Here is a 14,759-nt window from a genome sequence, read left to right on the forward strand (position 1 = left end):
CCAGGAATTATTTGGACTGAAAGAATATTACAAGGGCTAAAAGTAGACAATTTTTGACAGAAGTATGCTTCTCAGACTGAGTGTTTATGCATTTTATTAATCGTGGCTATGAGGCAACATCTACCATGGCATGAGAAATGCAATTGATTTGAACTAGAAATGCTTCTTCACATGCTGAATTTAAAATAAGAGCCAGTGGCAATTTTGTTTAGCTTTTTAACCTCTTAACAATAAATCCAAAGCCTCTTTTATAGTCTAGAGGCATTTTTTAAAGTGATATTACTTTTAAATATAAGTATTATTACTGTAGCAACGTATACATTAATAATTATGGTGATGAAAAGTATGTTTGTGTTTAAACTAATACACTGGATAATGGAATTAATTACACTCAGCTCAATGTCAAAATTCATTTTAGAGTTCAATATTTTGTTTTATTGATGATTTAAATTTTATCGAAGGCCATATAGTTTTATAAACACTTGTGTATATTGTTTAACATATAAATGAGTGTTTCAACTGTAAACTAATCTTTTTTAATGTAAGAATGAATTTATAATTCTTTTCTTTTCAAACAACTTAATTTTCATGAAATATTGTTTTATTATACTTATATAAAGATAATCCTGTAATGTGGAATTAATAACGTATTTTTTCATTTACGTTTTCTTTCATTGCATGTTTTCTTATTTTGATTATATACAAACTTAGTCAACAACTTTTGTATTAGACTCTGAACCACTCTTTTTTTTGTAAGTGGATTATATGTTATGATTACCATAAGCTATTCATTTGACGGAGCTTAATAAAACTATTACAATATTTTTATTTAATGTATATACTTTATATTAAAATTGGCATGTGTTTTGAACTTAATTTACTTTTGCTGCTCAACATTACTTATATTATGATGTGAGAATCCTCTGAACAGGCTTGCCTTGGAGGAATCGTACTTTTTCTCTTTTAATATAGAATAGTGTTGTGTTAACCATAAATCGTTCATATTCTTTGTTAGATATTTGTCACATATTGTAAATGATCTTTATCAGATGTATTTGTTGTAAATCCTGTTTAAGAGGTAAATAAAGTTTATTTTTATTATTAATTCGCACAACTCTTTCAGACTTAAATCCTTTAAAATATTTTAAAGCCTAACTCTTATTAATATTAAATTTCAGGAGTCCAAAAATAGTTTGTTCCCCCAACCTGTTATAACTTGCTCCAACCTGTCCTTGTCTCAGTTCTATAGATTTACTAGCTAACTGTACACTCACCTTTCCCTGCCTCGTGACGGTCCATCAAAATCATCTTCAACGCAGACAAATTCACCCTCATTTTTTCTGATATTTTCCCAGGGTTCCTGGTCCCGTGGCGCACGAGGGCCCAGATTCTGATTGGGGTACAATCTTAACACAAAATATGAACAAAAAACTGCTTAAAGAAAGACAGAATGTTGATTGTTAAATATGAGAAACAAATAAATAATAATCTATATTGAATTAGGCTTCAATAGGGCTATTATCGTCAAATTAATCAAACTATTTAAATTAATGCGTTTATTCATCAATTATTCGTTGTTCAGAATAATTAATTGACAAGAGCAAAATTATATGTTTAATAATATCAAATTTTCTAATTTAAGTAACAAGCTAAATTTTTTTAGTAAATGCAAAAAATTAAATAAACTAGTTGACTCTATTTACAATAGTTACAACGCTGTATCATAAGAAAAACGCACAACATTTAACACAAAATATATTTGTTAGTTAGAATTGGTAGCAGCACTCAACCCACTAACAAGAAAATTTTAGTAAATGCAAAAAATTAAATAAACTAGTTGACTCTATTTACAATAGTTACAACACTGTATCATAAGAAAAACGCACAACATTTAACACAAAATATATTTGTTAGTTAGAATTGGTAGCAGCACTCAACCCACTAACAAGAAAATTTTAGTAAATGCAAAAAATTAAATAAACTAGTTGACTCTATTTACAATAGTTACAACGCTGTATCATAAGAAAAACGCACAACATTTAACACAAAATATATTTGTTAGTTAGAATTGGTAGCAGCACTCAACCCACTAACAAGAAAATTTTAGTAAATGCAAAAAATTAAATAAACTAGTTGACTCTATTTACAATAGTTACAACACTGTATCATAAGAAAAACGCACAACATTTAACACAAAATATATTTGTTAGTTAGAATTGGTAGCAGCACTCAACCCACTAACAAGAAAATTTTAGTAAATGCAAAAAATTAAATAAACTAGTTGACTCTATTTACAATAGTTACAACACTGTATCATAAGAAAAACGCACAACATTTAACACAAAATATATTTGTTAGTTAGAATTGGTAGCAGCACTCAACCCACTAACAAGAAAATTTTTACTTTCCTTTAGAAAGTAAGATCCAGGTGTGCCTCAGTATTATTTGGAAGGTCGATGTACATTTTTGAGCCAAAAAAGTTCAAATTTCCCATAGTTAAACAACCTATCTCCAGCCTCAATCTGGAAAAGTGAAACTTCAGTCCAGGTAGATCTAATCCCAGAAACCAAGTTTTTCAGTCAGATATGTCGGCTTTTCCAGTGTCAATACATGATTTATAAGGCAACAAGTTTTGATGCTGCAAACGGCTTTTGTAAGAAACGATCCTGCTACTTTATGATATGGTGACACATCTTGTCTATGAATGTTGTAAATAACTCAACAACCAGAATTCTGAAGCCTCTATAATGGTCACATACCATATCTAGAGAGTGGGATGTAAAATACCCGGGTATTTAAAAAAAATTGTGTTAACAGAAATTAATACTGGGATGCTTCACAACTGACGTCTTCCTGTGGGTGAAATTCTCTTCTATGGGAAACCACCTTGAGATATTCGTATGTGTGCTGTATTAAAAGGGTTGAAAAAATTGACAGTAAATATGAGATCCAGATTCGCAATACATAGGTAACAAAATGAGAGCGAGGTTTGGAAACTGCAATTTGCTTCTTTTAGCAAAATGACTGCCTTTTTTATAAAGGAACTTAAACATTTTTATGGAGTTAAATTGTGTACTAACCTAAGACTATGACTTCAATACTATTACGTACTCATTCATCTTGCAGATTGTTCTGAATTTTTTATTAAGTCTTCTTTCGTCATTATCTGAATATCATAAGGACTGAGAAAACTAAACAATTTTTAAAATTTTTAATTTGATACCACTAGTAAAGTACTACACATTTTCCAATGTAAATTTTTATGTTTGTGAAGCCTATTGAAATTGAATATTCCATCGTCAGACAACTTCACAAATAAAAACTTTTATTCATTTTAAATTATCAAATCTATAAAACAAAAACATCTCTTGGGATAGTAACCAAACTAAATCTCATATCACATGACTTTGGTATTACTAAGTAGTAACATATTTATGATAACCTATACTAAACCTACTTATAACATCTTACTTAGCCTAATAACAAATAGTTTTAAATAATCAAAAGGTTTGACCAGCTCTGATTACCTCTTGGTGATGGCAGGCACAAATAATGTTGAGAAATCAGGTGTCAAGCAGCTCATGAGTGATGTTCATACATTAATTAACAATACAAAGCACACCACCCTCCTGCTGGCTACACTACCCATGAGGCATGACCGCTGGGAGCTAGATGAAAATATTACAAAAATAAATGCTGAACTGGAGAACATTGGCGAGGTGCACGATGGCATGGTGAAACTTCTTCCCCTCCATCTCCTGCCTCGGCATATGTTCACAGTGCATGGTTTACACATGAACCGAAGAGGTAAAAACCGGGTTGCTGAAATGATAAAAAATCTTGCCATGAAGAAAGTCGTTGAAAGTGAAACTGAAGTTCAAATATCAACCTCAACATTACATACTGGAGTAAAACCAACAACTATGCTCATTCCAAATGAAATCTACAAACAAGTGGCAGAAGAAGTAACTGCCAGTCAACAGGTTCCCCCAGTTTCTTCAAACTCCAACAACAACAGGAACACTATTGAAACTGCCCCTGTGCGTTCTTCTAGAACTACCATCTTGGCCGAACTGGAAACATCATCCTCAACTTTAGAGTCAACACTATTACCAGAGACAAATATTAATGAACTGCCTGCAGAACCACAGCAAGCTGAGAAACCTACTCCCGAGAGCCGTACTCCAACATCCACTCCAACGGTGTCTCCCGGTGATCGCAGCTACGCAGAAGCCACAGCTACACCTAGAGGTCACAACAGATCACAAGAAACCACCTTCTCTACACACCTCAAGCACAACACTCTCTCTGTAAACAGTTGCCCAAGCCCCCCTTTTACAACCCTAACTATGTCACCAAAAAATATTGAAGCTTTTGATGTAAAACCTTCCTCTTCTTTAAACTCTCCAATGTCAGAAAATACCTTACAGGGATGACTAACCAAACCAATTGCTCATCCAAGTGTCACATTCCCAGTACATTTCCTGCTTCCTCCAATAACATAGTCAAAAATACAATATCAATTTTACATCACAATGTACAACATCTTCCATCTCGCTTAGATTTACTTGAAATTTTCCTTAAAGAATCAAAACCGGATTTAATTGCACTTAGCGAACACAAAATGACAGTAGAAGAATTGGATTTGCTACAAATTTCAAACTATGTAACAGCGTCTTGTTTTTCAAGGGAATCGGGTCGAGGTGGAGGTGTTATAATTTTAGCTCATAAAGATATAGATTTTAAGAGTGTTGAAATGCCTTCCATTCAGTCATTATTAATAGAAAAAGAGTTTGAGTATTGTCTAGCAGAGATAACAACAGGTAGTTTTTCATTTATATTAGGATGTATTTACAGATCTCCGAACTACTCAAATCTGGACCAATTTCTTCACAATTTAGAAATACTGTTAGATGTTTTGTGCACAAAATTTAAACAAATTGTAATTGCAGGAGACTTTAATATAGATGTTCTGATAAAAAATGATACTTATAACAGATTTGTAAATATTTTGTCTATATATGGTATGAGGTATATGGTTAACTTTCCCACCCGAGTAACAGACCACTCTAAGACTGCAATTGACAACTTTATTACTAATATAGAACCAAACATTGTTCGTATAAATGGAGTAATTACTCAAATTTCGGATCATGATGGTCAACTAATGAATTTGATGAATGCAGTTTCTGATAGCACAAATTTAACTAGGAAAGAAGTAAGAAAATTTAAAAATAGTAACATAGACATTTTTTGCAGACATCTAAGCTCAGAATCTTGGTCTGAGGTCTACCAATCTACTGTTAATCTAAAATATGATAGTTTTTACAGTATTTTTAAACATTATTTTGATATAGATTTTCCTAAACGGTATGTAACAGAAAACCCATGTAAAACAAAAGAATGGATTGATGAAGAATTAATTATAAAACAGAATGAAATTATAGAATTGGAATCCCAATTTAGAAGGTTTAAAGACAACAACTTAAAGTTATTAATCAAACATAAAAAAAGAGAGCTAAAAAGTAATATAGCTAATAGTAAAAAAAACTACTTTGAGGAAAAAATTGTCAATTCCAAAAATAAGATTAAAACCACATGGAAATTAGTTAACATGGAAGCAGGTAAACAGCCAAAATGTAAGGCAAATATTAAATTATTTTATCAAGAGAATTACGTAACAGACCCAATTGCTATATGTGATACTTTCAATGAGTTTTTTGTTAATGCAGTCAAAGACTTAGTGTTACCAGAAATTACAGAATATTCTGCAAATTTGAATTTGTCAAATTTCCCTACAGTGGACACAAAATTTAAATTTGAAATGGCAACAGAAAACGAAATTGAAAAAATAGTAAATTCTTTTGAAAACAAATATTCAACAGGAAATGATGACATCCCTATTACGATCATTAAGGTAGCCCTGCCTTTTATCAACACTCCGCTGACCCATATAATTAATCATTCTCTAATTTCAGGAGTATTTCCTGAAAAATTTAAATTAGCTCGTGTCATTCCTATTTTTAAAAAGGGTAATTTGGAAGATGTCAAGTGTTACAGACCTATATCTTTACTTCCTGTATTTTCAAAAATTTTAGAAAAAGTAGTTTTTAATCAATTTTATAAATACCTAGAGTCTAATAAGATACTTGACAAAGAACAACATGGTTTTAGGTCCAACAAATCTACTATAACAGCCGGTGTTGAGTTTATAGAGTCGATTATTGAATCTGTCGATAAAGGTGAAAAAGTAATTGGAATCTTCTTAGATTTGTCAAGAGCCTTTGATAGCATGGAACATAAGAAGTTAGTGGATGTGCTTCAAAATCTAGGAGTGGAGAACACTGAGTTAACTTGGTTCAAATCATATCTATCACAAAGAAAACAATATGTTGAAATAGACCATTTCTTGGATAGTAAAAAAATTAAGTATAAAGAAAAATATTCCTCTCACCTTTTAAAAGTACAATATGGAGTCCCACAGGGATCGATTTTAGGTCCTTTATTATTCCTGTGCTACCTAAAAGGTTTACCTGGAGTAGTACAGGATATCAACAATAAGGTCTGTCTTTATGCAGATGATACTAATGTAATCATAAATGCAAAAACTGAAGAATTAGTTGAATTTTCATCGTACATTGGCCTATCATTAATAAAAGACTTTTTAAACAGTAAAAACCTTCTTTTAAACTCATCTAAATCTAGTTTTGTTTCCTTTTCAACAAAACAAACAAGGAATAAAATTTTTCCTACAGTATTTGTGGACAATGAAATATTGGAGCAGGTGGAGGAAACAAAATTTCTAGGCTTGACTATAGACGAAAACTTAGCATGGGAAGAACATGTTAATCTTGTAATTCGTAAAACGTCTAGCGGTCTTTACGCTTTAAGGAGACTAGCCCATTCATGTAATATTGAAACTTTAAAAAATTTATATTATGCTTTAATCCATTCACATATTTCCTACGGAATTTGCATTTATGGATCAACAACAAAAAGAAATATGGACCAACTTTTAATGCAACAAAAAAGGGCACTAAGAATCATGTTTAATTTGAAGCAAACAGACTCTGTTAAACATTTGTTTTCAGAACTTAATATATTTACAGTTTACAGTTTGTACATTTACGAGTCAGTTAAATTTGTATTTATCAATAAAAGAATTGCAATAGGTAATACATCCCATAGGTATAACACTAGGTCACATAGATTGGTTGAACCTCATAAATTATTATTTTTTGAAAAAAAACCCACTTTTAAAGGAAATAAATTTTTTGAATATTTACCCCAAATCATAAAAAAAGAGCAAAACCCTAATACCTTTTTAAGTTTGTTGAAAAAATTCTTAGCACATGCTGCTTTTTACTCTATAGAAGAGTTTATTTCTCACAACAATTAAAATGTCAGCAATAAAATATGTTAGTTTGGTGGTTATAAAAAATTTTAATTAAGTATAAATGAGTGTGTAATGGCATTGTTCTGTCTTTAGATTGTTTACAATTCTGTATTGTAATGATAGTGTACTACTAAGAAAAAAAAAATATATATATAGAAATAAGATAAAATATGACACTATTCTTGTACTTACTGTGCAAATATGAATAAAGATGATTGATTGATTGATTGATTGAGTACATAGGGACACGCCCACATCGCTTCTTTTGAGAGGCAGAAAACAAGAACCGATCGTCATAATGACAAATAAAGTCTGTTCTTTCTAATAATGTTTTTTTTAGATTCCCGTTGCAAAAACAATTCCAAAAATAGTGCCCTCCGTTTAATATGAAAGTGCCAAAAAGCTACTGAACAAAAAATTATTTTATTGAATCTGCTTAACCCATTTCACAGTTGCAGCCATTTAAAATGTTTAAAACTAGGTTACAAGAAAAAAAATGATTCGAGGAAAAAATACCAATTGTCATAATGACATTACATTTTTTCACAGTAGGTAAAATAATGTCTGTTCTTTCTAATAGTGTAAATCTTCTAGGTCCTCTAAGAAAATCTCTTCCAAAAATAGTGGCCTCCAAATAAAATCAAAATACCAATGATTGATTATAGAGAGGTAATTTATTTGGTATGCCGGGGAAGAACGGCTATGCTTGTTATATGATCTGAGCTTGGGTTTAGGTACTATCTCAAGAGATATTTTATTTATTTGATAGAAGTGCGGGGTGCCTGCACTGATGGCCAGGGACATTTCCGATTGGTACAACTCCTAACATCAGATCATATCCCAGATCGTCCAACTTTTCTGCCGTTAGATCACAAAAGATGATCTCACCACAATTCAGCACTTTTGACGAAAAATATAAAAACATCTCTCGAGATAGTAGCTAAATTCTAGGTAGTATTATGTGAGAGCTTGTAACTTTAGTATTACTAGTAACACATACTACCTAGTGTAAACATACCTATACAACATAATAATAAATAGTAAATTTAATAGAGACAGAGTGGCCTGCTTCATGTCAACATCGCTTCTTTTTTCGATAGCTAGAAAAAAATCGTCATAATGACATATAATTTTTACAGGAAGTAAGTCTGTTCTTTCTAATAATGCAGTTTTTTTTAGGTACCCAGTAAGAAATACTCTTCTAAAGATGGTAGCCTCCCTATAATACCAAAGTAGCCAACCAGTTTTTGTTTAAATATTTAACACACAAAATAATAATGTGCACTAGGTTTATATAATAGCACTTTGGTATTATCTCGAGGCCACTATTTTTTTTTAAGTTTTTCTTTCCAAGGAAATATAAAACTACATTATTACAAAAAACAGGATTTATTTTAATATAAAGTACCAATAAACCTTACCTCCATAAACAATAGGATCGTCATCAACATTAGCCACATAACTGTATGGAGTTTTTGTCCCTAGATAATATTTGCTATCACTATATAACGAGTGACATTTTTTGCTTTCTGGTGAAACAGACACAAATAGTATGAATAAAATACAATTGGTCAAATAAAATAAATATGAAGGTGGAATCAACATGATAATTTATATAAATGTCAAATTAATAACGCAATGCAGTCCAGTCAAAACTGTTAACCCTACCACTTCATATTGGTTAAGAATATACTAATCACTTATCAACTTAACCGACACTCATTTATAATGAAAATTAAATGCTGGGGTTACGTTATCGTTGCTTGTAGATTACGTTATTAAGTTGTTCTATAGCCTGATAATTACTTTGAGAGATTAGTAATCAATCAAGTTTATCAAATTCAAATATTGTTGTTTTTTTAATAAGATTTAATTAGTTAGGTTATGTTTACAATTTTTTTTTTATGTTACATAATGCAGCCTTGTAGGAAAGCTTTTTTTTACCATCATGAAGTGAGTACCAGTTTTACCTTCAGAATTCAAATAGTCTAGTGAATGTTGACTTATATTGTTACATAGGTTAGTGCTATTTGCAATTTCAACAATATGTACATCCTTTGATTATGTACCGAAGACTATATTCAAAATGTTTTAATATTGGAGAGTCCAATATTAAAATATCCAATCCCAATATTGTTATAATCCAAATTGAGAAAATATTGGAAGTTTTTTTTAGATATGACGTCAATAACAGCAAGAGAGATCCAATAATAAGCAAAATAATATAACATTCATGAATAAGAGAGGAGGCATTACGGTAAAGCTTAATAAGACTAGCAATAACAAGACAGCGGGCAACAACTTAAATATCTGGAGGCTTAACAAATATTCTAAGTCACTTTGAACGCTGCTGTCGACACCTCGAAGGAGGCTACGTAGGTAGCAAGACCGCTTCCCCAACCACAGGATCCTGGAGGCACAGCCGTTGTAAGCGTAATTGTCTGGCTCAAATCTTCTTTGAAATATTGCCTTTAATCGGTTCCTTGAGGGGTCACATGTGAAATGCTGCTCAGGAGATCTGGATAGTCAAGTATGTAATTAACCAGCTTAAATAGTGTCACAAAACTTTCTTCTTTGGTGCAGAGGCTGAAGAAGAAAAAATGCGAAAGTTGTAGTCAAGTCTTGTTACCAGCTACCAAGTAAATTGGACTTGAATCATGTTCAGCTTGTTGAGATGGCCGAGGTGGTATGACCATCACACAACAGAGCCGTATTCCAGTATATGTCGAAAAATCTTATTGAGGATGATAAGAGAATAAGGTGATTGAAAATTCCTGGTGGAGCTCATGATGAATCTTAGGAGTTTATATGCTTTTGTTGTGACATGGATGATATGTGCACTGGGACTAAATGAAGAACTCATAACCAATCCCAGATCTGTAACCGTGTCTACTCTTTGCAATCGAGAGTCATTTACGTGGTATTGATGGTCACTCTGTATTTGTTTTCATTCAAAAGTGATAACTTGATATTTAGAGGCATTAAATGCTTACTGTTAGAGTTACATTAACTTCCAATGTTATTCAGAGACTGTTGAGACAGGGATGTTTGGATTTTACAAAAAACTTTAATATCATCAGCAAAAAATAGTTAATCCACTCAGCTCACACTCCCAATATCATTAATGAAGAGGAGAAATAGCAGTGGGCCTAAGTGTGAGCAATGAGGAACTCTAGATAGTACAGAAAAAGGTAATGAGGTAGCACCATCAAACCTGACCACTTGAACTATTTTAGACCAAACTAGAGGAACTCCAAAGTTGAAGTCCATAGCTTTCTTATTGAAAGCAAATGTAGTGTGATACTACGGTAGGATCCTATGATATTTTAAAAGTGGATTTAGTCATAATATGACTATATTATATGATATATTATATCATGCATTAAGTATGTACCAATATTTCAGTGTTCATTATCAAGAGGACCGGATAAATGAATTTTTGCAAAGTTAAACAAAAATTGCGAGTAATTCTTATTTTAGATTTTTCACTTCTAGTTCAAATTAATTATATTTTCAACGTAAAACTGGAGGTTGCTATTTTGCCCCAAGAAACAATATATAGACTGATATATAATTTTGTAATGAGGTTAGATTCAAGACAGTACAGTTTTATAAATTGTACTGAAAATTATAAACTAAAAATAACATATAAATAAAAATCAATAATACTAACACATTTCAATACTTACATTATGAAAGTTGTCATCCATATGTAAGTATAATACATGATGTAGTAAAGTAGATGTTCTTGCTTCCCAATCCAAGTTCACAATATCATACTATTTTCTCGGTCCAGTCTACGAATTATATCAGTGTTTATATAGATAATCAGTATCGTATACCTCATCAGTGAGAAATGGATGCGATATCCCCTCGAAAATTTTCTGTTATTAAAATTGCACATTGTAAAATCTAAAATATATGTTAATTGGTTTGTCTTTTTGCTGCGATGTTAAAATAAAAGGTCCTGGTACTTTTGTTACGCTTCCACTCTATAAAAATATAAACAAATTAAAAATATAGGTTAAATTAATTAAACATATAGTCACTATACAATATTTACACAGAATAATTATATTTTACAAGCAAACAACTTTAAAGAACAAGATGGGATTTTTTGCTGCTTTATATATCAGTGGGTTTTAGCCCAGAGAGTTTTCGAAATAAGAATAGGCCTATATTGATCCCAGGGACCGTAAGCATGTCAATGTAAAAATTTCAGTTCAATCGGTTGAATACTTTACGCGTGAAAGCAAAACAAACAAAGGCATTTTCGCATTTAGAATATATTAGGATTGGAAGAAAACAAAGAGGGTTTCATAACCTCAGTCGGAATTTTAAAATGGTGGCAAAATTTTGATATTCTAAAATCATTTTTAATTTGACTAAAAAGTAGGTTAAATCTTTCAATTTTAAACTTTGATGTAAATATTCGTTTTTGAAATACTAATGGGTTTTGAGATGGTTAAAATGGACAAACCGTATATTACAGAAATTAATTTAAAATGTTATATCGAGTAACTCGTACATTTAATTGTAACAAATGTCTAATATTTAACAATTAATTAATGGAAAAGAGATCAATACTAGAAGATTTACAATTCTAAACAAAAGATTTATCAAGGTGGCGCCAAAGAAAAGTTACTAAACGGAACTAGCTTTACTACACCTTTCTGTCATAAGGAAGGAACAGTGCAAGGCTATCCTGTTGCCGGTACTAAATAACTAAATGCTTATTTTGTGAGTTTGTAAATAAGTAATATAACACTCTATCAACATTCTTCCTATCAAAATAGTACTGCTAATGTGAGTGTTCACTATTCATGTAATAAAAGTTTATGAAGTAACTACTTCTTTTGGCGGGTTATGGTTGTATGTTTTGCACGGGGAAAAACTCTCGTTTCGGGTCACGCATCACGTATGTTCGCTCTGTAGCCACTCGAGGCGGGATTATAACGGCCATTTTGATGTCAGTGCGTTTCTCCGTTGGGCCTTAGCTTACATTAGCTTGAAAAATAAATCACGTAAAACATATGTTATACCATTTTTCTGAAAAAAAAAACGCCAAAACCCTTCATTGATTTTTGTTAAGACAAATTAAATTTAACAATGTTAAATGATAAAAACACAATTATAAAGAGATATGAAACAACAATAGATGTTGTGTTGACAAGATATTTAGCAAGATTTTATTCCTGAAGTTTTATTTTTTATTTCATCTATAATAAACCCACAATTACATTTTTAGAGTATAATGAAAATGGAGTAATTATTTCAAAAATACAGGATTGTAGTGACAATGAAACTGGCCACATTATAGAAACTAATATAAACGATGACAATGAAAATGTATAAATATTTATTACTTTAAAATTTAGAAGTCAGTGATCATTTTAACCCTTTTAAGACCGGCGCGGTGGCCGTAACAGCCCCCCCCCGTGGCCAGAATTGCGCTCTCGGCCGCAATAATAGGCACCCGTCCATTTTTCCCTTTACTGGCTGGTTTCCTTTTCCAAATGCCACAAAACATGATGTACTTGTGTAGGCTTCATAAATAACGGCAAATACTGCCGCTTTTGTCAATGTTTATATTTTATATCTATGCATTAAGAGATAACGTAACGGACAGCTGGTTTGACACCGGCACTTTGTGTTGTCGTGATTGTTTGGACGTTTAGTTTAGTTTATGGCTAAAAACTAAATGTATTTTAATTAGTATTAAATTATATTGTGAGTTTTAAAGTTAAGATGAGTAAAAGGCGCCGGGACGGGAGAGATCACCGATAAGTGAAAATGCTCTGATAAACAGCAGTGGTGTTTCCTGTTTCTTTACTTTAGACCAAAATTAACATAGGCGAATTTTATTTATGTTCTACAACTTAATGTCACATCAAGGTAGGCACTTCAAAATTTGTAATTTTACTCATAATTAGCTGTAGTTTGAAAATATGTATGTTTAAAAGGATTCTATGAATATTTTTAAAATCTCCTGACACATAAAAATACTTTTTTTGTAAGTTTTAATTTGTTTTGCAATATTTGGAGGGAAACGTATTTTTTTCTTAAAAGATAATTTAAATTTATATAAATATATAAAATAAATATTGGTGTATGATAAAAAAATAACGTTCTATGAATATTTTTCTTAAACTATGCTCATCAGCTATGAAACACCCTGGCCTTGAACAGACATGTCACTACATATTAAACAGTTGGCCTTTGACCATGGGTGCCTATTACCGCCGCAGGACTTAAAAGGGTTAATACATGTTAGTAAAAAATTATTACAAAAATGTGTATAAAAGTAATAGAAAAATAAAACTTTTTTGTGTTAAAGAATTTAGTGCTTTATATGATTGTAAAGTATAATATACTAATAATTTAATAATTAGGAATCTATTTTTTAAGGGGGCAACGTACCCAAAAAATTGATTTTTTCTAAAAAAAATTTTTATTTTATTTTTTAGTTTCTAAAATGTTTGGAAACAATAATCAATTATTGGTTTTGCATTATCATTGCCAAAAGTGTGTTTTTTTTTTAATAAAATCTATTAGCGTGTAGAGCTGATTTTTTTCTCCTCCAGGCGGCCATTATAAATTACAAGCTTTATATCATATATCTATTCATAATATTATCATATAACTATTCATTACTAATGTATTTTATTACTGTATTCAGTATATTAGAATGTCATAGTTTCAGAACTTACTAAGATCCCAGCTTTTTTATGTGTGGTAATCATTTAGTAAATCAGCTGTTGTCAGTGATCAGCTGTTGTTCCAGTTACTGTACTCTAACCTCACTTTGTGAATGACATGTGTTTGTTGTGTTTTGTTGAACAATTTCGTGATTTAGACTATTAGTTTTGATTTAGTCATGAAGCAATCAACTAAAAATCAATATTCTAGAAACAAAATTAGTAAGAAAACTTGGAAGTATAAAAAATTACGTCAGCAAGTTAAATTGAAAAAGATGAGAAAGGAAGAAAAAAAATTAAAAAAAGAAGGTGTTACCTATGGGGCTGGACTCTTTTAAGTGTAAAATATGTTTACACTAAACACAAAAGTAATGATTATGTAAATAGTCTTACTTTTCATATGCAATAAACATATGAAGTTTTTTGCCTTTTCCCGTAAGTTTGTTTTTTCCGTGTTTTCCAACACGTTTTACAACGTAACTTCTTTATTTATTGACCTAGAGACCTCATATTTTGTACATATGATCTTCAATATATAGTGCACAAAGTGTAGTATGGGATCAAGTATATTTTAAATTATACTCCTAATATATTTTTTTCCATTTATAGAAAATTATAATTTTTTGAAAAAATTAAAATAAAATGTCACTTAACTATTTTGATAA

General features: G+C 31.0%; 1 protein-coding gene across 1 annotated transcript in view; it reads right to left on the minus strand.

Annotated features, from left to right (window-relative positions):
- The window catches only part of LOC124367398 (multiple inositol polyphosphate phosphatase 1-like), a 44,354-nt gene extending 35,085 nt beyond the window's left edge, over window positions 1-9,269 (minus strand). The window contains exons 1-2 of the mRNA XM_046824182.1: window positions 8,818-9,269; window positions 1,275-1,406 (exon numbers count right to left, since the gene is read on the minus strand). Of these exons, the coding sequence (XP_046680138.1) occupies window positions 1,275-1,406; window positions 8,818-9,001 (316 nt within the window). The 5' untranslated portion in view covers window positions 9,002-9,269. The remainder of the gene's footprint in view (window positions 1-1,274; window positions 1,407-8,817) is intronic.
- Window positions 9,270-14,759: the final 5,490 nt, after the last annotated feature.

The sequence above is a fragment of the Homalodisca vitripennis genome, chromosome 8 (genome assembly GCF_021130785.1).
Source record: "Homalodisca vitripennis isolate AUS2020 chromosome 8, UT_GWSS_2.1, whole genome shotgun sequence".
Taxonomy (NCBI): domain Eukaryota; kingdom Metazoa; phylum Arthropoda; class Insecta; order Hemiptera; family Cicadellidae; genus Homalodisca; species Homalodisca vitripennis.